This window comes from Thyridium curvatum (genome assembly GCF_004353045.1).
Source record: "Thyridium curvatum strain D216 chromosome Unknown NODE_136_length_53946_cov_86.685074, whole genome shotgun sequence".
In the NCBI taxonomy this organism is placed as follows: domain Eukaryota; kingdom Fungi; phylum Ascomycota; class Sordariomycetes; order Thyridiales; family Thyridiaceae; genus Thyridium; species Thyridium curvatum.
In genome coordinates, this window is record NW_022156891.1 from 1,387 (window position 1) to 25,259 (window position 23,873).

Sequence of the window (23,873 nt, forward strand, 5' to 3'; positions counted from 1 at the left end):
GTTGCGCTGAACGAAATGTCCTGTAATGATGCCGCATCTGGAGCCGCCTTCCCTACTACCCACGAGTGCGCACTCACCTCTAGTTCAGCCAGCAAATCCGACAACCTTTTCTTCGCCCGAGACTCGACGTACGATAGCTGATGCCCTGACGCATTTCGCAGCACATTGAGCATCTACGAGAGGAATGCTGAGGTTTTTGACGACCTGAGCGGGTTTCTGTTATACTCCATCGACATCGTCGTTCTGGCTCGTCTTGCTCGGGGGCAAACTCGTCACCAGAATCGATTAACCCTTGCAGCGATAATAGTATTAGTAGTCGAGTGGGAGTATATTGTCCCCTTCTCTTTGAGCTGGGCCTCTCTTTCAGGGCCGCACTGCGCAAGACTGTAGTGGTCAACCTGAACGCAGAGGCATTGAACGCCGAGTTTTCTTGTCATAATGCTGGCATCTCCAGTAGTTTGGTGAGCGGTCACCAAATTCCGTCGCGTATTATGTCCTCCTAGGACTGCGTTGGACGACCCAGACGTAGCTTAAAGATGCAAATCGCGCTTCAGAAACCAATGGCCTGACCATGCGGCTGAGATAGCCAAAGACCTGAGAGTTGTGACAGGGAAGGTCAATTATTGGAGCTCAAGGTCCCAAGTGGTCGTCGTCTGAGATCCAAGATTAGGTAGTGTCAAAATCTTGTGGGAAGGGCGTATTGTGTGAGGCTAGGTTGATGAAGGAACCGACATTACAGACAAGGTAAGAGGTCACTTAGTCCTCGAGTGTCCATTAGATTTGTCGATAACTTGCGTCCTGTTGGTACAGTTCATCCTTATGCTGTTTCAAGCACTCGAAATCAATGACTGGGCATCTTTCGCATATGTCGGCGAGACAAGGTGTTGATGCCTCGCTGTTTGGATGCCTGGTGTCATCTGCATGGCTTCTTGGTCCATATATATCCCGCGGTCAATGATTTCGAGTCTCTTAATTGGACTGGTTATGAGGTTTGAGAGTCTTCTCAGTCGCCCTCTGGAGCCTTGAAGGTGTCATGGGCTCTTTTGCCGAGTCTATCGACTTCTTCTCGAGACTGGCTAGTGATCTGGCCATCTTTCTTGAAAGCCACTATGATGAGCATGGAGTCGACAACCCAGGAGACTGGCACTTGCGTCACAGACACCTGAATGACTTGAATGATTGGTTCCAGCCGTCCAAGCTCCTTTTGGCGATCTTAGCACGTCAATGCCCAATAAGATGAGCAGCCAAGCCTGAAGGGGCAAGGTCAGAAACGCCGTCTGTCGCAGAATAAGGCACTCCATGCAGGGCGCAAAATAAGAATTTGACGGGAGATACAATGATAGAGGTGGTTTCACTGTATGAGATTGGGGTGTTTTGATAAATGGTCAAGTACTCCTGTTACCAGACCATCAGATCTGGTCGCCACTTGCATGCTGCCTCTCTTGGCCTCGCCGCTCATGTTCCCCGCAAAAACAATTCGCGCTGGTCTGTTCGCCTCCTCCAGCCATGCTTGCCATGATGACCTCGAATCCACACGTGGGAAAGGCCCGTCCCTCTAACTTGACCGCTACTAACTCGCCCCGCCAAGTCCTTCCAGGCGGGTTGTGTCCACTAAATTTACCTGGCGTGCGACCTCCCGCGAGGATTGGAAGCCCCGTAATTGACCAACCAGAAGCGCTAGCGGCATGGAATGCAAGGTACCCGTCTCCCTCCCCCCCACCGCGCGAAGAATGCCCAGCTGCCAATCCCTGCGCATACCGCCTTGCCCCGGCATCTGGCATCCGCCCCCTTTTCCTTCACCTTTGAGGGAGACCCTGAGATCACCCGCCGCCACAATCACCTCTGGTCTTCTTCAATCTTCCCCTCCCCTCAACCCATCGAGGTGCAGATACAGCAGATCGAGTGAGTGCAAGCGACGCCAGGAAATAAACAGGCGAAACAGCATTTCACGCATACAAGCAACACTCCTTTGCCAACAAACGTCGTGCCTGGCTGCACACAGTCTCAATCACACTCTCCTTGAAACCCACCGCCACCCCCGGCCTCCCTCATTTTACTCTCAGACCCTCCCCACACCAGGGCCGCGATACCCAGCGTCACCAATTCGAAACGCCATACCTACCGCAGGATCACTCTCTACTCCATCCTTTGGCGTTGCTCTTTCCTTCTTCCTCTGCCAACAAGCGCTTTCTCGCGATTCACCAATCCGTGGCGGCTTGAGGTCGTCATCCTTGTTCGACGCGATATACCCCCCAACGCGACAGACTGCACTCTCTGCGAGCTCAGAGACACCATTGAAAGGGAGAAAGCAATAGAAAAGAGGAAATCTCGACACACAGAATGAGAATAATGCATCTCTGAAGAGAAGAACCAGAGAACAACATCCCACGATCCTTACCCAGCATCAACCACTGCTCCGCTGAGCAGCAGTCCGCTCCCTAGCGAAACCACACAGAATACCACAAAAGACAACCATAACCGCTCTTTGACCTACCGACGACTTCTCTCTCTTTCATTTTTAATACATTTCGCATTTCGAATTCATCTTTTCCAACAAAAATGCTCCCGTCACGATCCCTCTTCAGCTCAGCCCTCGGGCTGCTGGCCACCCTATCATGCAGCCCGGCGGCCCTCGTCTCGGCGCAGGTGCACACCGACTGCCAGCCGCTGAACCGGACCGACTGCCCGCCCGACCCGGCCTTCGGCATGGACTTCAACTTCAACTTCAACGCGACGCCCAGCAAGAGCGCCTGGGAGACGACCGTGGGGCCCGTCGACTTTGACAAGGACAACGGCGCCATCTTCACCATCAAGAAGAAGGGCGACTCGCCCACCATCCGCACAAAGTTCTACATCTTCTTCGGCCGCATCGAGATGCACCTCAAGGTCGCCCCCGGCGTCGGCATCATCAGCTCCATGATGCTGCTGAGCGACTGCCTCGACGAGATCGACTGGGAGTTCATGGGCGGCAACGACACCCACGCCGAGACAAACTACTTCGGCAAGGGCGTCCAGGACTACCACAACGCCATCTACCACCCGGTCGCCGGCGGCGTGCAGTCGACCTTCCGCAACTACACCACCCACTGGACCAAGGATGCTCTCGACTTCTACATTGACGGCAACAAGGTCCGGACCCTGCTGCCCAAGGACGCCAACAACACCTACTACTACCCCCAGACCCCGATGCGGCTTTCGCTCGGTATCTGGGCCGCCGGCGACCCGAGCCAGCCCATCGGCGTCAAGGAGTGGGCCGGTGGAGAGACCGACTACAAGAAGGGACCCTTTACCATGATGGTGAAGAGCGCCCAGATCACCGACTTCAGCTCCGGCAAGGAGTACTCGTACGGTGACAAGTCGGGCTCTTGGGAGAGCATCAAGATCGCCTCGTAAGTGGCCTGGAAACAAACGTCTTTAGTGTACAGTAAGAGTACTAATTTCATCAAACCAGGGGCAACTCCACCGTCGCAGCGACCATCAACGCGCCGCCTGAGAAGTCCATCGCCGAGAAATGGAATGACCTTCCCCAGCTGAGCAAGACGGCCGTTTACGCGTCCGGCGCGGGTGTGGCCGCCATCATCGTCTCCGCTCTCCTGTACTACTTCATCAGGCAGCGCAAGATCGGCGCCAAAGAGGCCAAGCTCGCCGAGGAGAGGCAGCGCCAGGAGCGTCTGGAACTGGAGCAGTTCAAGAAGGCCGGCATTGACCCCGACAGCTTCCGCGAGGAAGGCCAGGAGTACAATGCCAAGGAGATGCGCGATGAAGGCATGACCACTAGCAACGCGTACTCGATTCCCGCCAGCCCCTCCAACGAGAAGGCTTGGGCGGCGGCGGGCGCCGCGGCCAGTATCGGCGCGGGAGCGGGAGCCGGTGCAGCTGCTGCTTCGGGCATGCGCAGCCCCGTGCCTCTGCTGGCCAATGGTGCGCAGAGCCCCCGAGGGCAGAGTCCAGGCCCTTTCAACCAGGGCGGTTACGGCATGGACCGGACCGGGTCCCCTGCGCCCGCGCACCCACCGCCAAACTTCCCTCTGCCCGCAACCCCTGCCAACAGGAGCTTCTCGACGCCCAACCCCGACATGAGGCACGGCTCGCCCGCCCCGTCTGCCGGAGGCTACTCCGACATGGGCAGGACTCAGAGCCCTCGGCCCATGGCTCCGCCGCAGCGTAGCTTCACTTCAAACAGCTACGGCAACGGTGGCGGTGGATATGGCGGCGGAGGTCAGGGCTATTCGGGCCACCAGCCTGGGTATGGAGGCAATGGCAACGACGGATACTGGCGGTGATTAGCAAGCTCGAAGTGACGCATGAGTGAACAGGGGCTCGTCGATCTTTGAGCTCCCTCCTTTCTATCTTTTTCACCCCAGTCGAACAGCTTCGTAGGGGGCCAACGTCTGCCCCACGAGGTGGCGGTATGAGCGACCGGAGTTTGGTGCAGATGGTCATATGCGTCGATATTGTATGTTACGTAACATTTCCAGTCGGGCTAGATGCCCTTGGGATCTTTGAACGAATGAGAAATATACCCGATTCACACCGAGACAAGAGAAATTGACCCCCGAGGCCGATCATTCAAGTGACCCGAATGATGGCATCTCCTGGTTCTGCCTTGCCTGTCGTGGAGAGCAAGTATTGAGCCCTTGTTGGGCTGCATGCCATTTTCTAGCGGCTTGCCAAGCTCTGGGGTTGTTTGGTGATGGCGGACGTCCGACAGCTTGCATCGCGTGGTGTTGTGTTGTGTCAAGGTTTGACCGAGAGCCGGGGTCCGCTTGGCCATTGAGTGCCCCGGGTGCCTGGTTTTTGTCGAGATCTTGAAACATGCTCCTGCAGCGGAGCAAAGTTACGGTGTTCAAGAGACCATCTTTCGCGCTCGTCGGCCAGAAGCAGTCCGACCACATCGGAAATATCGCTGCAGTCGAGCCGATGGATGTGCCGATGGTCTTGGGGACGGAAGGGCGAGGCCATGGATGTTGTGCACATGCGACAGCGTCATCCTCGGGCCGGCTGGAGGCGTCGTGCACCAGGATAGACAAGTACAGGTTGCTCGTGTTTTAGCTGGGACAGTCTCAATTCCATGAATAGCGCTCACTTTCTCGAGGAGTCGGGCTTGTTAGCTCGAGAGTTCACACGGCCTGTACGGACCACTAGGATACATCGAGGGCGAGTGAACAATCCTCATCGGGGACCCGGTGTGCCGACAGCCCAGATCCTCTCTGATGGTCATGCTTGCTCGACTGACGTCGACTGCCCCCCTTGCAAACCCAAGTGTGTTGTCATGTTAGGGTCGATATCGTGGCAAGTTTCACGGCCTCCTCGGTGCCGTTGTGGTGCCCAGGAACTCGTCCGTCGGGCGCGAAGTGCTCGATTGCACAGCATTAGTCCTCTGGGCAACAACGCGATCGGAAGACGGTTGGGCAAGCCTCTTGCAACACTGCCGGCTGCAAGTCAGAAGTAAGGTCAGGAGAGATGTAAGCAGCCTCATGCAAGTCGAGGGAAGAAGAAGGCAAACGACATGGAGGAGGCACAATGTCCAACCTGGCATTTGTGGAGACGACACGAGGTTGACTGGGGATGTACGTAAGGCAGGAGGAACCACGCACCTCGGAAGGCACCTTCTCGTATTCGCCATCCTCACGCACCTTTCCTTCTGGACGCATTCCGTATGGATACAGCCCTTTCAGCCGCGATAATGTTTCAACCCTTTCCCCGCAAAGCGCGCTGCAAGCCCGGTCTGACAGATCGGCACGGCATCGGGCTCGTCCAGGGTTTGCATTCGCCTTCGGGCGCCAGTCCGTTCAGCCTCTCACCGTCTTGACGTGTTTATATTACCAAATACAATCGAAAAGAATGACCACATCTTATCCTCTGCCTCTCGTGAACTTGAAACGAGGGCAAACCGTCATCAGGCAAGAACCCAACTAACCAGTCTGTCAGGATCGCAATCCTTCTTGCACCACCGCTTCGTCCGATCTCGATCGTCACAGCTCACGACAAAATGCTGTTGATGAGAGCGGTCTAATGCCAGGAACACGATATCTGGGATGACAACGCTAGAGAATTGCAAACCATCTTCGGCCAACATGTCCAACTCTTTGTTGCTCAGGACTGCTTTTCTGGGAGGAATGTCAGCAGGACCAGGAACCTGATTCATGTTGTGGACGGGCTTTTTGAGCCCGAGATCACAGCAGACCAGCAGGTGCACGGCGTACCGGGCTACTCAACAGGACATCGTGATCAACACACAGCGTCAGACGGACCATCAAACTCACGCCGGGCTGGTCCAACCTCGTCGAGACTATGATCGGCCCATGCGTGCGTGCACGAAGACCTGGATCCCCTGCTGGACAGGGCCGGGTCGGTGTCAAGTGGACTGCGGAACTGCAGTTCTGTCAGACCGTGACGAAAGAATCATGAGCGCTGCGACGACTCGAAGGTCCTGGGGCTCGCCGACCAGGCAAATATAAAAGAACACGAGCGCCCGGCCCAAAAAGACAACTCGCTGAAGAAGCAACCCTATCGACTCAGCAGATCCAGCTCCTCCAAGACTTTGTCCGTTCTCACAATCGCTACTCTTCAATCTTTCAAGATGCACTTCACCAACGCCCTCGCCATCTTGACGGCATTCGCCTCCTCCGCCGTGATGGCCGTGCCCTCAAACCTAGGCAACAGCCACAACGGCGTCTTCGCCCGCGGCGGAGGCGGCGGCGGCGGCGGCGACCACTCCTGCAAGGGCGACCAGTGGTACGTCGGCTGGGACAAGAAGTGCGCCTGCCCTACCGGCTGCGAGTACGACGAAGCCGTCGGCAAATGCCACTACCCCACGCACCCGCCCCTGACCTGCGGCTACGGCGAGCTCCTGTGGTGTGCCCGCAGCGCCACGGACTACTGCCAGTACGGTGAGTCTTCCAGCCCCCCCTTTACCTCACCACAAGTGACAACGGATGCTCATTCTTGTCGATGCCCTCCGCAGACGTGAAGGACGAGCGCTGCTGGGCCGACGGCAGGAGCCAGATCTTCTGCGCCGCCGAGGTCGAGATCACGATCATCATCATCGAGATCTTCCCGCCACCCATTCCTACCTGCGAGGGCGACCAGCACTATGACTACAGCGCGAAGCAGTGCGTCTGTGAGACCGGCAAGGTACGTTTCGGCTTTCCTATGCTCATCGCTGCTTAAACGGTGTCAACACCTTATCACCGTTTCCGTATCCTGACTGAATCTTCCGCCAGGTCTTCACCAACGGCAAGTGCGGCTACCCACCCCTGCCGCCTCCCATCTGCTCGTACGGCGAGAAGGCATACTGCGCCAAGGACAAGGACAGCTACTGCGCGTACGGTAAGCTCGAATCACCCGTAAATGCCCCCTCCAAGAGCCCACATAGTAACCCTTGAACTACAGATGCTGGCAACGCCTACTGCTTGGCCGACGGCCACAACACCGTCTTCTGCTGCGCTCCTCCCAAGATCAAGGAGGTCTGCGCCCAGAAGTGGGATTACTAGTCTCGCCTATATCCAAGAGGGATATTTCAAGATAGCCCCCTCAAGAAAAGGAAGTTTGGAATCTCACGACAAGGCAGAAGCAGGGTTGTCACTCCTTCCAACCCCCCCTTTTTCACTTCATATCACTCGTTCACATTCGACTTTGGCCCATGTTGCAACTGGATCTAGCTTTGAGAGGTACAAAATAAGAAAGAGACACTAAGCAATCTCCGAAAGAGATTTGAACCTGACCGGTTGTAATGAGTGCATGCCAAGCTGAGAGTCTGGATGGCACCATTGATGGGTCGTTGGGTCTGTTTGTTACCTCCTGCCTATTGTGGGAATCGCCAAACGCTGCTCATATTCATAAAGGGGGTGAGAGGGTGGGTTGGCACAACCTTATTTCGACTTGCACCCACCGCTCTCTCGCCCAGTGCTAGAAGAAATGAGCCCTCAGCCATCCATCCACAAACGCCGGTCCTCAACCAAACACCTCCTGCTACCAAACCCTCAGGCATTTAACAATGACCAAGTTCCCAAGACCTGAAAGGGTCATAATTATTCACCGGTGGCAGCGTGTTATCTTATCTCGGTAGTCTCCGAGCCTGCATCCAAGCCGCCAACACAAGCCGACGTCGGCCATGCATGGCCAGCCTCTCATCGTTCACTGCAGTCCTCATCTGTGATGGCTGGAGCCATGCTCATCCATAACCACCGCCCACTCAATTCATATCCAGACTTACATCAGCAGCGTGGATAGACACAAGTGATACGCTGACCGCATACTTCCCATGTTACCATTGCATGGAACGAGTTCTCTCACCAAAGTACACAATCCACCACCTCCCAGACAAACAGCCATCCTATTTTTAGCCAAAAGCAGGCTTGCAAGGATGGAGCTGGTGTTGCAAAGACCGCGAGCTCCGGGTAACTAGGCACACGCATGCTGGGACTGGGGTGCTCTTTTTTTTTTTTAGCCGCATCGGCAGAATGTACCGGCCGCCACGCTCCCTCGCGTTCATCATCATCGCCAAGACAAAAGACCACATCGACTCCGTGATCCATCGTGTTATGTATCTTTGTGGTTTTTCTCCTCTAGGCCCAAAGCTTTCTTCCCCGTCTGTGTCTGCCGAAGCGAAGAGCGAGCGAGGGCCGGTGCATCAGCGGTGCGTGGCTGGGCTGGAGAAGAGACGAGCACGTCGATGCATGACAAGCCCCCTTTCACAGCAGCTCCGTCCTCTCCCCAAAACGGATCAAACAAACCTGTGGTCCACGTCCGTAAAGAATTCCCCGACCCGGCAAAGACCAGTCAGTCCGGTACCAGACAGCTAGGCCTAGACCCTGACCTCCATGAGTTGCACCTCCATCCACATCTGGCCAGCCATGTGTGTCACTTTCCAAGCCAAAGTATTTGAAGGGTTGAAAAGAAAAAAAGGCTTGATTGACTTATGCTAAGACTTCTGGGATAATGCAAGAAATAATGACCAAAAGAGAGAAAAAGAAAGTCCAAAAGCATCCTCTTCCAGCCAACGCACTCTCTTCCCTGTCTTGCACTGATGGCACAAAGTACTCCATCCAAAATGCCGTTCGTACCGTCCCGGCTGGGTGGGAAAACCCCTGCCCCCTCAGAACAGGTCAGAGAGCCCAAAAGAGAACCGCCCTTTTTTTCCCTCCAGAGAGCTTTTCCCGCCTCCGCCGCTGGTACAGCGGGTGATGCTGTGCTCCCCTGCCCCCCATCCCCGTCAAACCGCCCCATTTCAGCCAATGCAGAGCCCATGTCAGAAACGAGTCCGAGAGAACCGTTCAGTCAGGCGTGCACTCCCAGCCTCGCAGCCCCCCCCTTTCCCGCCTCTGACCCCGGCTCAAGCATCACCACCCACCCATCCAGTGGATACCGCTCACTTCCTGCACCTCGACCAGGACAGGTGGACCTGCTGGGTAAAGGCAACAGTGGCGTCGTCGTTGGTGATCTCGCCGACGGCGGAGCTGTTGCTGCTGGTGAGCGAGATGCGGTTGTTGACGTTGAGGATGCCGTTGGCGCCGCAGGGCGAGTAGATGTAGCTCGCGGTCGGGACCTGGTCGTTCTTGGTGTAGACCTGGCCGTCGGCCCAGATGCCGCCGCCCGTGATCGAGGTCCGGGTCGTGGTGGTGGCGCTGGCGTCCTGGGAGAAGTAGTAGGTGCTGTAGAAGGTGCCCGTGACGCCGGGGTCCAGCTGCGCGTAGCCGTGGTAGGTGCTGTCGACGACGGCGAACTGGAAGCCGCCCGGGTAGCGGAGGTTCAGGTGGAGCTGGCAGTTCTTGGTTTTGGTGGTGGGGTCGTAGCCGGGGCCGATGTAGGTCTGGAACTTGTCGAAACCGAAAGTGACAACCTTGGACTGTTTGTTAATAAGATGGCAGGAGTAATTTCGGGGCCTTCACTCACTGTCTTGTCAGGGGAGATGGTGGTGGAGACGGAACCCTGAGGGCAGCCGTTGCCGGAGAAGCTAGTGCTGATGATCTGGATATCGTTCGGGTCGGGGTTGTCGGCGGTTCCGTCAGGGCTGCCGCCGGGGGGGAAGACCAGGCCGGGAGCGGCAGCAACAAGGGCTGGGAGGAGGAAGGCAACGGAACGCATATCGACTGAGTAAACTGAGTTGATCGGGTTGTCGAGTGTGGGATAGATGATATCAAATCAAGAGCAGGATCTTGAAGCTTCTGGTGAGGCTGGAGGACTGAAGAGTGATTGATGGTGATGAGGGATGAAATGATGTTGACCAAGTCGGCGGCGAGGGCTGAATTTATACACATCACGATCTCAGAACCCGACCTCGTTCCAGCCACTCGGCCACGACAAAGAGACATCGTCGAGCTGACATCTCTAGATTGACCCGTTCACACTGCCCGGAATTCGAGGCGGTTCGCGATGTCCAGCCACGGAGGCAAAAGGGTATGAACCCCGCCATCCGCTTCTCGGATCAATCCAATGTCGTGAGAGTCCAGAGTCCCTCCTTCGCCGCGACCTTAATTTACGACATTAGATTGCGCGCTGGCGGTCTCGTCTCTCCAGCCTCGGAGACGTCGAGCTTTCGATGCTTGTGTTCGTCTAGCTCTCTTGATTGTTGCAGTGGCTGGCTGGCTGCAAATTTGCGGGTGAAAAGAAGGATAAATGAAAAACATATTAAGACGGGACCTCGAGCCTCTTAAGGGACCCCTTTCTGGGACTCGTCTCTCTGGTCGGCGGGCTTGGCCTCGAGCCCAGATCGTATCGTTGTGGATAACGATCTTAAAAAAGGTCTTTTTATAGAAACGGGATGAGTGATGCATCGCATTCGGGCTCAGGAACAAGGAGATGGTTGCCCTCTCAATTGGTTGGACAGGGAGCGAGTTGTGCCTTGAACTCCGCCAAAGGACCCGGTCTGGGGTGCAGGTGGAGGAGCCACCTAGATTGACAGAGGGCCCAGAGGCCATTGAATGAGCATGTTTGCTGCTGATCACTTCATCCAGACCCGGTCTCAGCATTGATGATGTTCGCGCAGCTTGCCATCGGCCGCTACCCAGGCACATGGTGACAGACGAGGTACATCTCGCGACCCCAATGAAGAGCTCGAGCGACCGGCCACTTGGGATCTCGCGATGCTGATTGTTGCTATTTTGGTCCCTACCCAAGACTCTCGTAGATTAAGCTTAATTATCCCACCTAGCAGCACTTGACTGCAGTTGATGATGTGTTTGTTGAGTGGTGGATGCGGACTAAGCCGTGCCCTTCCGGAGCAGTTTCAAGGCAACATATGGGAAAAGCGATGCCAAGTTAGTTGATATCCTCGTTGAGAGCGATGTTCAACCTCATGTCATCGTCTGAGCTCCCGTCCTGTCAGCGTTGCGGGATGCTTTGAGCTCGGGCATCCATGACACCTCCTCGTCCCTGGAAGAGCGAGGCTTGGCCCGGCCTGTCCAGACCCTTCATAGACCAGACTTCTGGTCTTGGGCATGAAGACCGGCTTGACATGACTGCGATTCTTGTCTCGATCAAGTTGCCGTGGTTTGTTGCCGTGGAAGCTGAGGAAAGCGCGGAGTTCAGTTGGCGCCATCAGAGGTGACATTGTGATCGCGAAGCCGCTCCCAAGGGAGTCACCATCACACCACCATGAAGCGCATAAGGCTACATGGAGGCGTCCCGCGCAGCCATGAGGGAGGGATGCGTCCCGCCAACCTCAGGCACAGGGTTGCATTGCGTACTCTCCGTCGAGCCACAGTCGCGGGTGGCCACGGAGCCTCCATCCCGCACAGCTCGCCACAGCGAGTCTCGATTCTGAGGGGAATTATTGATATTGCATGCCTCGCCTCATTTGCGCGCTTGTCGTACATGTGAAAGGGAGCAACGCCTTTCCATCTCTCCGGGGCTAGGTTCAACGAACCGATGGCTAATTCTTCACGTCAGCCTTTGGAGAATGGTTGGAAGATTTGCGCTCGCGGTTCCGTCTCGGCAAGCCAGCAACACCCGCGTAGCAGAGAGCTTGGATTCAGGCGACGGGCGGCAAGATCGATTGGCTTCTGGCTTGGCTTGTTCCGTAATCAAAACAACTCAACCGGATCGGTCTTGTGCAACGGAGAGCATAAAGCAAATTAGCCCATCCCAGCAAAGAGATCAGGTGAGCTTGACGATGTAACGACCAGGCTGGCTCGCCAAAGTCACCCCGCAGCCCGCCCAGGGAACACCCCCGGATCTCGAGCTGGGCTGGTGCGGGCTCGGACAGCGATGCAATGTACGTGCCTGCATGCGCGGTACCTGGCGGACATTATCACGGCTCCAGGGCAGTGTGTGTGTGTGGTGTACATCGCGGAATCTGTGTCGGAAATCCTGGTTGCACGTAGCCAAGAATAGAAACAGGACCAAACTGCGGGATGCTCTCCAGTATTAACTGCATCACCCGACTGGCGAGCGCAAATTGCAGTTCATTGTGCGACGCCGATGGTACGATGAGCCGCTGCAGGCTAGCTGGAGCTCTTTCCGGGTTGCCCTGTCCAAGCCAATGCTCTCGTCGTTGATCGTGTCTTTGCAGCAATTGGCGAAGGACCAGGTGCGTGCGATCCAGGTCTGACTACTTGTACAGAAGAGCTGTGCAGTTCATCACTTGAACTGATAGTGTAGGTACTATTAGGGTTAGGCCAGTCGTCTGACGCATAGCAACTGAAACGAAGTAAACGATGATGTCTGCATCTTGCAACGTGGAAGCAAACAGATCCCGAGGTCCTGGATTGGACAGATGTTGGCAGCGCAGATCGTTCTTGCTCCGGACTACCAGCAATAGCCCTCCTCGGACAGACGACCCCTGATCGGGATTGCGGGGTTGGTGGTGGGCATGGAACAGTCCCTACGTCCGCTGGGCCTTGGCTCTTCAAGCAACAGGGACTCTTCTGAGCTGCGATGGCACGTCGAGGGTAGGTGACAGCACCAGTACGCTACCAGGCACGGGACAAGGCTCTCCGGGAGATTGTGCTCTAAAATATTCTATTTTTGTTTTCAACAGCAAAAAAAAAAAAAAAAGAAGACGGGAGTTTACTATTCACATGATGGGGTTATCCAAGAAAAGATCCTCCGTTTCCAAACAACAGCTCAGGCTTGCGCCATGCGCATGCGATCCCCCGCGCCGATTACATTGTCAATCATCAAATTTTGGGCAAAAATTGCCGTGACTCGAGATCCGACCCTCTCCCAACAAATACCCACCACTTCGGCCAAATCGCTTTAAGCAGCCTCAGCAGCCTTGAGCAGACCCTCGAGGTTGATGCTCTTGGGGCGCTCGATGGGCAGGCCCAGGGCGCGGTCCCAGATGAGCTGGGCCAGAGGACCCAGGCCACGCGAGACGCCGAAAGTAGCGGTGTAGTAGAGGGTCTCGTGGAAGCCGTAGTGGTGGAAGAGGACGCCGGACGAGGAGTCGACGTTGGGGTAGGGGTTCTTGGTCTTGCCGTGCTCCTTGAGGACGTCGGGAGCGATATCGCTGTTGGCCTTGACCAGCTTGAAGACGGGGTCGTTGGCGATCTTGGGGCGCGAGGCGGCGTAGTCCATGAGGGCCTCGAAACGAGGATCGGGCTTGCGCAGGACGGCGTGGCCGTAGCCGGGGACGACGCGGCCCGAGTTGAGGGTGGACCAGAGGTAGTCCTTGACATCCTTGGGGGTGTAGGAAGCAGGGATGGCCTCCTTCATCTGCAGGATCCATCGGAGCACCTCCTGGGCGGCGAGACTGTGATGTAGGTGTTAGTGTGTTGCGTTGTGTTGTGGATTGACAAACTCAAATCAGACAAGGTGACTTACCCATGGAGGGGACCGGCCAGACCCTGGAGACCGGCACTGTAGCTGAGGAAGGGGTCGCTCAGGGCACTGCCGACCAGGTGGGTGGCGTGGGCAGAGACGTTGCCGCCCTCGTGGTCGCCGTGGAGGGCGAGGTAGAGACGGAGGAGGTCCTGGAAGTCCTCGTTCTCACGGCCGCCCTTGCCGAGCATGGCGGCAAAGTTGTAGGACCAATCCTGCTCGAGGTCGACCTTGGCGGGCAGGGCACCGCCGCCGCGGTACGAGTTCTGGTAGATCTTGGCGGCGATGGTGGGCAGCTTGGCCAGCAGGCTGATGCAGTCGTCGTAGGTGGGCTCCCAGTAGTCGGCCTTGTTCAAGCCCTCCTCGTAGGCCTTGGCGAACTTGGAGGTGTAGTTGAGGGCCGAGACGGCGATGGCGAACTGGGTCATGGGGTGGAGGTCCTTGGGGAAGTCGTCGAGCATCTTGCTGACGAAGGCGGGCAGCTCGGCCTGCTCGGCCAGCTGGCGCGAGAAGGCGCGGGTCTGGTTGACCGAGGGGACCTGGCCGGTGAGCAGCAGCCAGAACATGGCCTCGGGCAGCATCTCGGTGCCGGTCTTGCCCTTGGGCAGCTCCTTCTGGCAGTCCTTGATGGTGCGGCCGTGGAAGCGGATGCCCTCGTTGGCGTCGAGGACGGAGCCCTCCCAGACCATGGCCTTGAGGCCACGCATGCCGCCAATGGTGTTCTCGATCTTGACCTCGCCAATGACCTTGCCGCCCTGGGCCTTGACCTTCTTGAAGAGGTCCCGCTTGGCCGGGATGACCTCCTTGAGGGTGGCCTTCAGGTCCGGCTCGGAGCTGGACGAGTAGTTCCTCGCGGAGAGGGCGACGCGGACGGTGCGGGGCTGCCCATGATCGTAAGCCGAATGCTTCACTTCATTGCCACTGAGCTTGCGGATGAGCTGGAATTGGCAGAGCGACTTACCCGCAGAGCTCCCAGAGCCCTGGTCGTAGACCTGACGTTCATAGCCATGGTGATGTGATAGCCGAGCTTATCTGAATAACCGGGCCGGCGGTGGTGGTACAGGGTGCTTTGGTCTACTTGCGAATTGCCCTACGACGATGATGTAATGGGCAATAAATCACTGCACTGGTACAACAGCTCTGCTTATCGAGGATACAAGAGAGGGAAAGGATCACGACAGGGAGAAAAAAAGTAAGAGAGATCAAGATGTGTGTCTGGGTTTGGGAGGCTGCAGAATTTACATTCCCTTCTCTCCGCACATGCGTCGCGCCAGTCCAGTTGGAGATCGGAACAACCGAGCTTGGAGAGAGGCGCTGCCTCAGCACACTCCGGCGAGCGTGTACTTTGAGGGGAAGCCGAGACTTTGCACTCCACGTCCGCCGCCACGAACCGAGGGAAGCCGCAAGGCCTGCCATCGGTAAAACGGCTTCACACGGGTCCAGGTCGAATTGGCCAATCATGCGGCCTGGTTTCATGCATTCCCCCCCCACAGCGAGCCCTGGAGAGTGACAAGTCTGCTGTGGAGGAGTGCTGGGGAGAGAGGGAGAGTTTCTTGGGGCACCAGTTTGGCACCAGTTTTAGTGGGTTTGTGAGCACTTTGCTGACTGTTCCGGGGGTCATTCCTCACCTGGGCCACCTGGGCAGAGTTCCCTCACGGTAGTATCGGCCTGGTACACCAATGAGGGTGCCCACTTGAGCCGTGGCCTCGGGCGGCAAACCTTTACCGCTGAGTTCTGACCTGACGCACCACCAGGGCAACCAGGCGAGACCGGCCAAGCTTCGTCTCTCCTCCTGCCAGAGTACTAACACCGAGTGGCCGATCGGGTTTCCCGCTCGGCCTTGCGAGATTTTGCATCCCAGACCGGAGTGGCGCATTTTTATTTGTGTGATTCATCTTTGCCTCTTGTTATTATTCTTGTGAGACCTGTCGATTCGGACGTTGACCGAGCCTACTGCTGTTGTCATCTGGTCTTACTAAGTTGGGTGATATCATTGCGGTTATTGCGGGTAGTAGTGGCAGCTCGCTCGCTCTTCTCTCCCTCCTCACCTATTTACATATCTGCACTCTGCCACCGCTCGCTGTGGTTTACTTTTGCGTAAACCGTCTCCTCCTCCGGCGACACAGTCATAAAACATGCTCCGTGGCATTGCGACCCGTGTCCCGCGAAGGGCAGCTCTCGCAAAGTCTGGCGCCAGCACCACCGTCCGCCTGCTCTCCGCAACAGCCGTCCGCAGGATGCCGAGCCTGCCTCCCGTCAACCCGCCCGTCTCGACGGCCCTGCCCTCCGACTCGTTCCAGCTCCTGCCCGAGTCCCAAAAGGCCGGCGCCGCCGAGGACGCCCTCTACGAGCAGCAGATCAAGGATGTCGAGGCCTGGTGGGCGTCGCCGCGGTACGAGGGCATCAAGCGGCCTTACACGGCCGCCGACGTCGTCTCCAAGCGCGGCTCCCAGATGCAAAACTACCCCAGCTCCGTCATGGCGCGCAAGCTGTTCAACCTGATCAAGGAGCGCGAGTCCAAGGGCGAGCCCATCCACACGAGTACGTCGAGCTCCCCTTTCCCTCCTCCAGCAATTCACTTACTTTGCTTGCAAAGACTAACACACTCTGTCCCTCTCACACACAGTGGGCGCCATCGACCCGATCCAGATGACCCAACAAGCCCCCCACCAAGAAGTGCTCTACATCTCGGGCTGGGCCTGCTCCTCGGTCCTGACCACGACCAACGAGGTGTCGCCCGACTTCGGCGACTACCCCTACAACACGGTGCCCAACCAGGTGCAGCGCCTGGCCAAGGCGCAGAGCATGCACGACCGCAAGCAGTGGGACCTGCGGCGCAAGATGACGCCCGAGCAGCGCGCCGCCGAGCCCTACACCGACTACCTGCGGCCCATCATCGCCGACGGCGACACGGGCCACGGCGGGCTCTCGGCCGTGCTCAAGCTGGCCAAGCTGTTCGCCGAGAACGGCGCGGCGGCCGTCCACTTCGAGGACCAGCTGCACGGCGGCAAGAAGTGCGGCCACCTCGCCGGCAAGGTGCTCGTGCCCACGGGCGAGCACATCAACCGCCTCGTCGCCGCGCGCTTCCAGTGGGACGTCATGGGCACCGAGAACCTCGTGCTCGCGCGCACCGACTCCGAGTCGGGCAAGCTGCTGTCCTCGGCCATCGACGTGCGCGACCACGAGTTCATCCTCGGCGTCACCGACCCGGCCATCGAGCCCCTCGCCGAGACCATCCAGGCCATGGAGGCCGCCGGCGCCGCGGGGGCCGAGGTCGACCAGTTCGAGGCCAGCTGGGTCAAGAACACGAAGCTGGTCACCTTTGACGAGGCCGCCGTCGCGCACCTGCGCGCCCACGGCGTCGCCGCCGACAAGATCGCCGGGTACGAGCGCGCCGTCGCCGACAACCGCGACCTCGGCATCACGGCCCGCCGCGCCCTGGCCAACAAGCTCACGCCGGGCCACGAGGTCTACTTCAGCTGGGACGTGCCGCGCACGCGCGAGGGCTACTACCACTTCCGCGCGGGCATGCCGGCCGCGACCAAGCGCGCCCTCGCCTTCGCGCCCTACGCCGACCTCCTGTGGGTCGAGACGGGCGACCCCAACGTCGAGGTGGCGGCCAGGCTGGCGCGCGCCGTCCGCGCCGCCAACCCGGGCAAGGGGCTCGTGTACAACCTGTCCCCGTCCTTCAACTGGATGGCGCACGGCTTCTCCGAGGCGACGCTCAAGTCGTTCATCTGGGACATCGCGCGCGAAGGGTTCGTGCTGCAGCTCGTGAGCCTGGCGGGCGTGCACAGCACGGCGGCCATCACCAACGAGCTGGCGCGCGACTTCAAGCGCGACGGCATGCTGGCGTACGTCAACCTCGTGCAGCGGCGCGAGAAGGAGCTCGGCTGCGACGTGCTGACGCACCAGAAGTGGAGCGGCGCGAGCTACATCGACGGCATCCTGGGCGCCATCCAGAGCGGCAGCTCGAGCAGCAAGAGCATGGGCGACGGCAACACCGAGGGTCAGTTCCACTGAGCGGTAGCGTGTAGGGGGTGAGAATGGGCGATGGAGAGGATGTATGAAAGGGAAACTTTTTTGCTGGGAAGATATCAGAACGATCAAAGGAAAGTAGAAAGAGGCACTGTTGATATGTAAATCCTGTAGGGTGTGCTGCATGCGCTGCATGGAAAACGGCGTTTTTTATTTGGAATAGGCTTTTTCAAATGCAAAAAAGAATTCTTGATTAAATCCACATCCCACAATTGCAACGCGACACCTTGATGCGAACAGCCCATCGGCAAAGTAAACAGTCATTGCTCATAAACAGGGATCTTTCTATTCCATCTAAGAAGACAAAAACCCATCCTGATTGATCCCCCCGTTCCCGAATCAGACATCCCAGCCCACCCTCTACGCCAGGCTGGCATTGTTGACCGGCGCCTCGGTCGCGGGTCCCTCGGGGGTGACGTAGGCCTTGGTCATGCCGCCGTCGACGACCATGTCGTGCCCGTTGACGAAGCTGCTCTCGTCGCTGGCGAGGAACAGCACGGCCTGGGCCTGCTCGACGGCCTCGCCGAACCGGCCCGAGGGGAAGTGCACCTCGCGGCGGTGGCGCTTGGCGGCGTCGTCGCCGAGCCAGTCCTGCAGCAGCGGGGTGTTGAGCGGCGCCGGGCACAGCGAGTTGACGCGGAAGCCTTCGCGCGCGTGCACGATGGCCAGCTCGCGCGAGAGGGCGAGCACGGCGCCCTTGGAGGCCGTGTAGGCGAGCTGCGGGGTGGCGGAGCCGACGAGGGCGACGACCGAGGCCGTGTTGATGATGGAGCCCTTCTTCTTGCCGTGGCGGCGCAGGGAGGCGACGGCGTGCTTGCAGCCGTACCAGACGCCCTTGACGTTGATGTCCATGGTCAGGTCCCAGATCTCCTCGGGCGTGTTGACGGCGTCGTCGTCGCGCGCGTGCATGATGCCCGCGTTGTTGAAGATGACGTCGAGGCCGCCCCAGGCGTCGACGTGCTCGACCATGGCCTGCACCTGCGCCTCCTTGGAGACGTCGCACACGACCGTCTCGACGCGCTTGGCCGAGGGCACAAGCGTGAGCACCTTGGCCTTGGCCTTCTCGAGGGCCGGGGCGGAGATGTCGGCCATGAGGACGCTGGCGCCTTCGCGGGCGAAGAGGATCGAGGTCTCGAGGCCAATGCCGCTGTTTGGAGGGATCAGTACATCGGTGCTTTCACTGCAATGGGTTGGCTGTGGTGGGGTGGGAGAAGAACGTACCCTGCAGCTCCGGTGATGACGGCATTCTTGCCTGTGAGGCGGCCGCTGCCGTGAGCTACGCCGTTTGCTACTCCATTGGCTGCTCCGTTGGTGGCCATAGTTTCCCTCTGGTAGATCAGCCGGATATCGTCTGTTCTTCAATCTGTTCAGGAATGTGGTGGTGGCGGGGTTCCCGTGGTCTCCGTGCAGCTATCGTGAGGCGAGCGATAGATAAGAAAGGTGTTGTGGGAGAGGGGGCAAGAAAATGTGTTGAAGAAAGACTTTGAAAAGACCAAGGACTGTGCCTCTTCCTTTCCCAGAACAACAGGTGACAGGATCAGGATGAGGATCAGGATGACTCAAGAATAATTCAAGAGATGTGTGTCTCCTTGATGTAGCCACTGTAGCCACCACAGCTGCTCGACTGGACCCTCCCTCCCTCCACTTACTCAGGGTTTATCGACTTGTCCCACCATCATCGGACACTCAGATCTGCTAGACCCTTCCGACAACGGCGGTGGAGCCCGCGGCCCAGACCAGAGAGGGCCTTGGAGTTGGTGGGAGCCGCGCTCGCGGTGAAGCCATGTAGCTCCAGTCCATCCCGAGGTAGCGCGATACTTTGACCAGTGCCGGGCCTGTCAGCCAAGGCATCGGTATCTCTGCTCTTATCAACCGCGCACGCGGCACGCCCAACCATGGATACGCACATTATTCATGGCCCAACTATCACGGCAAGGAAAAGATGGAGGGGGGAGCGGTGAGGACACCATCTGCCGGACATCATGAAAAACATCCCGGGTTCTGTCACACTCCAGGTAGAGAAGAAAAAAGCATGCAGGCCAACTCAGCCCCAATTTGCTCGTGTTGCACTTGCAACAAAAGCCTGCGCTCGGGGTGCTTCCTTTTGGTGTCACTGCTTTGAACCACCCGCCCGCGCGCGCTGCCCGATATCGTCGAAGGCCCGTTGCATTGTGCGTCGCCACAGGCACTGGTTCTCAACATCTTTGCTGGTCACCTGCCCATGCGCCATGTGAGATCGGCACTTATTTGGGCCATCCCCGAGCCATTCACAGCAGTTGCTGTTAGCAAGCAATTGGGGTTGGTCTGATAGGAAGCATGCCAGTTGTTTCCGGCAGCGGCTGCTTTGCCTTTTGCGGCCGCAATGTACGGGTTTCCGGGGCCTAGTGGTAAGGTCGAGACCACATTTGGACACCCTAACAGACGGGGAAAAGGTGCGAAGCAAATCTAGTGGGCGGTGAAGGAGGCGAGAGGAGGATGACGAGAGACGAGAGGAGGGGAAAGGAAAGCTTGGCTGCACCATTGGCGATGAGCTTGATTCAAATACCCTTCCCAAAGGGTCTTTTAGCGATTATATAAGTACATATGCAGCAACACGACACGGGCGCACTGTCCCCCCACCTGCCGGGCGACAAAATATCGCTTGCATTAATCAATCTCGAAGCTGTTCGCAGCTGTCACATTTGACAAATGGTTGAAAGTGCATTTTGGCCCAGAGGATACGAACATGGCGATTCGTTCGACGGGCCAAGTGTACATACCTTAGGTACCTACCTAGGTAGGCTCAGGGCCGCCCCGCGTGAAGAGTGATGACGACAGTGCCCCCCCCCCCCCCTCAGCGCGGCATGGGAGCCCTGTCAGCGGCAAAGACGCTAATTGGCCCGCTGGACAGCAGCTTATCGCGTGCACCAAAGGCGCCCTCGCAGCTGGGTTTGGGGGAGCTCCCAGCTGATTGTGAAGCCTCGTGACGTGGTATCTCTCAGACGTCTCTCCGCCCTGACGACCTTGATACTTGCCAATACACACACAAATCTACAGTCAGAGCAGGATTCGGGGACTCGGCCAGGCGATACCACGGCGCCATCACGACACAGCTCCAACCATTGAACCGCCCACTCTTAGCAAGCTCCATCACCACGTAGACATCTTCTCGAGCTCGATACATCGTAGGCCTGGATCTACCCTCCCATCGTAGCAAACCGCCAACGACCATCGAGATGGCGCCCTCCAAGACGGACCCCAAGCCCGAGGACATCACCGCCGAGTCCCTGCCGGATCTGCTCGCCAATGACACCAAGGTCAAGCTCGGCGGCGTCGACGTCGACGGCATCATGCGTGGCAAGCTCGTCTCCAAGTCCAAGTTCCTCTCCATCGCCGCCTCCGGCTTTGGATTCTGCTCCGTCATCTTCGGCTGGGACATGCACGACATGACCTACATCCGCGAGCTCAAGGTCAGCAATAAGGAGAATGGCTACCACGACATCCTCGCCGTCCCGGACCTCAGCAGCTTCCGACGCATCCCCTGGGAGAACGACGTGCCCTTCTTCCTCGTCAGCTTCTATGACCCAGACACCAAGGAGCCCATCTGCGCCTGTCCGAGGGGCCTGCTGAAGACGCAGCTTGAGAAATTTGAGAAGGGAGGCTACGGTGCCATGGCTGGAGGTAGGGAAATATGTTATGATGTACCATGTCTATGAAGAATGGCATACTTACTTATGGCGCACAACTTGTCCCAGCCGAGTACGAGTTCTACCAGTTCAAGACGCCCTCGGACGCATCCGACTCCTCGTCCACCACCTCCACAGCAGCCTACCTCCGCGACAACCCGCCGCACACCCTGCCAGCCCTGACCGAGGGCATGTTCGGCTACAGCCTCACCCGCCCCGTTCACAACCAGGACTACTACTACGACGTCTTCAACACGTGCGAGAGGTTCCGCTGCAACATCGAGGGCTGGCACACCGAGAGCGGACCGGGCGTGTACGAGGCCGCCCTCGAGTTCGGCGAGATCCGCGAGATGGCCGATCGCGCCTCCCTCTTCAAGCTGGCCGTCAAGTCCATAGCCACACGCCACGGCGTGACGCCGTGCTTCATGGCCAAGCCCAAGCAGGGGCTGCCGGGCAACAGCGGGCACATGCACGTGTCCATCGTCGACAAGTCCGGCAAGAACATGCTCGCGCGGGAGACGCGCGACGAGAACGCGCAGTGGGAGGACATCGCCTACCTGTCGGACCTGGGGCGGCACTTCCTCGCGGGCGTGCTCGACGGCCTCCCCGACGTCATGCCCCTCGTCGCGCCGACGGTCAACAGCTACAAGCGCCTCGTCGAGAACTTCTGGGCCCCCGTCACCGTCTCCTGGGGCCTCGAGCACCGCGCCGCGTCGATCCGGCTCATCGCGCCGCCGACCTCCAAGCCCGGCGCCACGCGCTTCGAGGTCCGCGTGCCCGGCGCCGACGCCAACCCGCACTTTGTGCTGGCGGCCGTCCTGGCGCTGGGCTACCGGGGGATCGAGAAGAAGCTCGAGGTCCCCTGCCCTCCCCTGGGCAAGGGCGAGGACGTCGGGTCCGAGTCGGACGCCGGCGTCCGGCTGGCCAAGGGCCTGCGCGAGGCGACGAGCACGTTCATGAGGCCCGGCAGCGTGGCGCGCGAGGTGTTTGGGGACGACTTTGTCGAGCACTTTGGCGGCACGCGCGAGCACGAGATCCGCCTCTGGGAGGAGGCTGTTACGGACTGGTATGTTTCCATCTTTCCTTCCCCCGGTGGTTCTAGATCGAGTGATGATTGCGCGTCCTCGGCCCTTTTTTTTTACTTTTTGTTGTCTGATTTTTACTTTGTCGTTTGAAACTCTCCTTGTTCCCTTGCTCGCTTTCCTTTTCCCGGGTTCTTTTTGTTGAAATCGGCAAGCTTGGACTAACCTGCGCGATTTCCTGTCGTCCTCACAGGGAGATGCGACGATATATCGAGACCGTGTAAAGTAAGAACGTTCTCGGCCTCCGAGGTTGTCCGCGAAAGGCGCGAAAGCTTAAGGGGAGGGTGGGCTGGAACCGGGGTCCTGGGAAGGTGTGCCTCTGGCACCTTTGTGTATTCGCTCTACTGGATACCCAGCATATCACACGGAGTTGGGAACTTTTTGGCGTATGCGTACGTATGCGGGTGGCATGTTCTCGACCCAGGCTATCTAGAGGTCTGGGATCGCCCGAGGGATCTAGAGCTACCTGTCTAAGTTTATCTGTTTCGAAACGCCGGCTCCGGCCACGAGTTGCTTGCCATGCCGGATTAGCACGTTGATATGCTTCGGCCCGTAAACCGGTGTCATTCCTAATCGGGCACTCTTCCGCCCAGCTTATGCCAGACCGGCTGTGATGCTACAAGGAGAGGGCCTCGCTGGGAGGACGCACATGGGTGCTCGATGATGCGAGTGCCACAGAGCAGGAAACTCTCTCATGACTGCGTGGACATCGAAACAGACACTGCACATCGAGGAAGAGTTTGGCAAATATCTACATGGAAAGGTTGAGGTGAGTTGCTGGTTTTCTCAGGAACCGCTTAGAGGCAGCTCAGTTCCTCTCATTCAGCAACCCGGCATCTACCGGGGCGGTTCACACGCCCTCGTGTCTTTTCCCCTGACAACGTCCCGGCGGGCCCGCAGTTCCCATCCCCAAGTGTCAATCAAGTCAGGGCCGGGGAACCCCCATGGGAGCATCCGCCGTCTCGGACACTGACAACTCAGCACTAATGCAAGTAATTAACGCCAGTCTCCTGAGGATGCTACAGCCCACGAGCTTGAAGTGGTTTAATCTTCTCACTTTGAAACTCAAAGTTCAAGTCTAGTCCTCTCGCTTCTTTGTCACCCAGAGTTGAAGTCTGGTCTTCCCCCTTCGAAACCCAAAGTTGAACCAGAGTAACCACAAACTCTCGAGAGTGCCTGCGTGCTAGTCTGCAGATGATGGCCGAAGCTAAAGCAGCTCCGATGCATCCCTGGCATCTATCAGCACCTTCCGACGCCTCGGTGAACTTACCTAGGTATCGCGCTTGGCCAAGTGTCGAAACCCTCCTTCTCGAGAGTTCGAGAT

At 58.1% G+C, this 23,873-nt stretch overlaps 6 protein-coding genes across 6 annotated transcripts; 3 read left to right on the forward strand and 3 right to left on the reverse strand.

Moving 5' to 3' along the window:
- Nucleotides 1-2,559: 2,559 nt before the first annotated feature.
- On the forward strand, nt 2,560-4,283 carry E0L32_012099 (uncharacterized protein; the record flags this gene model as incomplete). Its single annotated transcript, XM_031134902.1, has 2 exons — nt 2,560-3,389; nt 3,452-4,283. The coding sequence occupies 2 exons, from the start codon at nt 2,560-2,562 to the stop codon at nt 4,281-4,283; spliced, it is 1,662 nt and encodes a 553-aa protein (XP_030999300.1).
- Nucleotides 4,284-6,583: 2,300 nt separating this feature from the next.
- E0L32_012100 (uncharacterized protein) lies at nt 6,584-7,496 on the forward strand (the record flags this gene model as incomplete). Its single annotated transcript, XM_031134904.1, has 4 exons — nt 6,584-6,893; nt 6,968-7,137; nt 7,227-7,332; nt 7,396-7,496. The coding sequence occupies 4 exons, from the start codon at nt 6,584-6,586 to the stop codon at nt 7,494-7,496; spliced, it is 687 nt and encodes a 228-aa protein (XP_030999301.1).
- Nucleotides 7,497-9,373: 1,877 nt separating this feature from the next.
- E0L32_012101 (uncharacterized protein) lies at nt 9,374-10,089 on the reverse strand (the record flags this gene model as incomplete). Its single annotated transcript, XM_031134905.1, has 2 exons — nt 9,374-9,850; nt 9,898-10,089. The coding sequence occupies 2 exons, from the start codon at nt 10,087-10,089 to the stop codon at nt 9,374-9,376; spliced, it is 669 nt and encodes a 222-aa protein (XP_030999302.1).
- A 3,111-nt stretch (nt 10,090-13,200) lies between these two features.
- On the reverse strand, nt 13,201-14,773 carry E0L32_012102 (uncharacterized protein; the record flags this gene model as incomplete). Its single annotated transcript, XM_031134906.1, has 3 exons — nt 13,201-13,696; nt 13,768-14,645; nt 14,726-14,773. 3 exons carry the CDS (start codon nt 14,771-14,773, stop codon nt 13,201-13,203), a joined length of 1,422 nt encoding a protein of 473 aa, XP_030999303.1.
- Nucleotides 14,774-15,899: 1,126 nt separating this feature from the next.
- Nucleotides 15,900-17,787, forward strand: E0L32_012103 (uncharacterized protein; the record flags this gene model as incomplete). The annotated part of the gene is made up of 2 exons (XM_031134907.1): nt 15,900-16,305; nt 16,391-17,787. The coding sequence occupies 2 exons, from the start codon at nt 15,900-15,902 to the stop codon at nt 17,785-17,787; spliced, it is 1,803 nt and encodes a 600-aa protein (XP_030999304.1).
- A 375-nt stretch (nt 17,788-18,162) lies between these two features.
- On the reverse strand, nt 18,163-19,121 carry E0L32_012104 (uncharacterized protein; the record flags this gene model as incomplete). Its single annotated transcript, XM_031134908.1, has 2 exons — nt 18,163-18,949; nt 19,024-19,121. The coding sequence occupies 2 exons, from the start codon at nt 19,119-19,121 to the stop codon at nt 18,163-18,165; spliced, it is 885 nt and encodes a 294-aa protein (XP_030999305.1).
- Nucleotides 19,122-23,873: the final 4,752 nt, after the last annotated feature.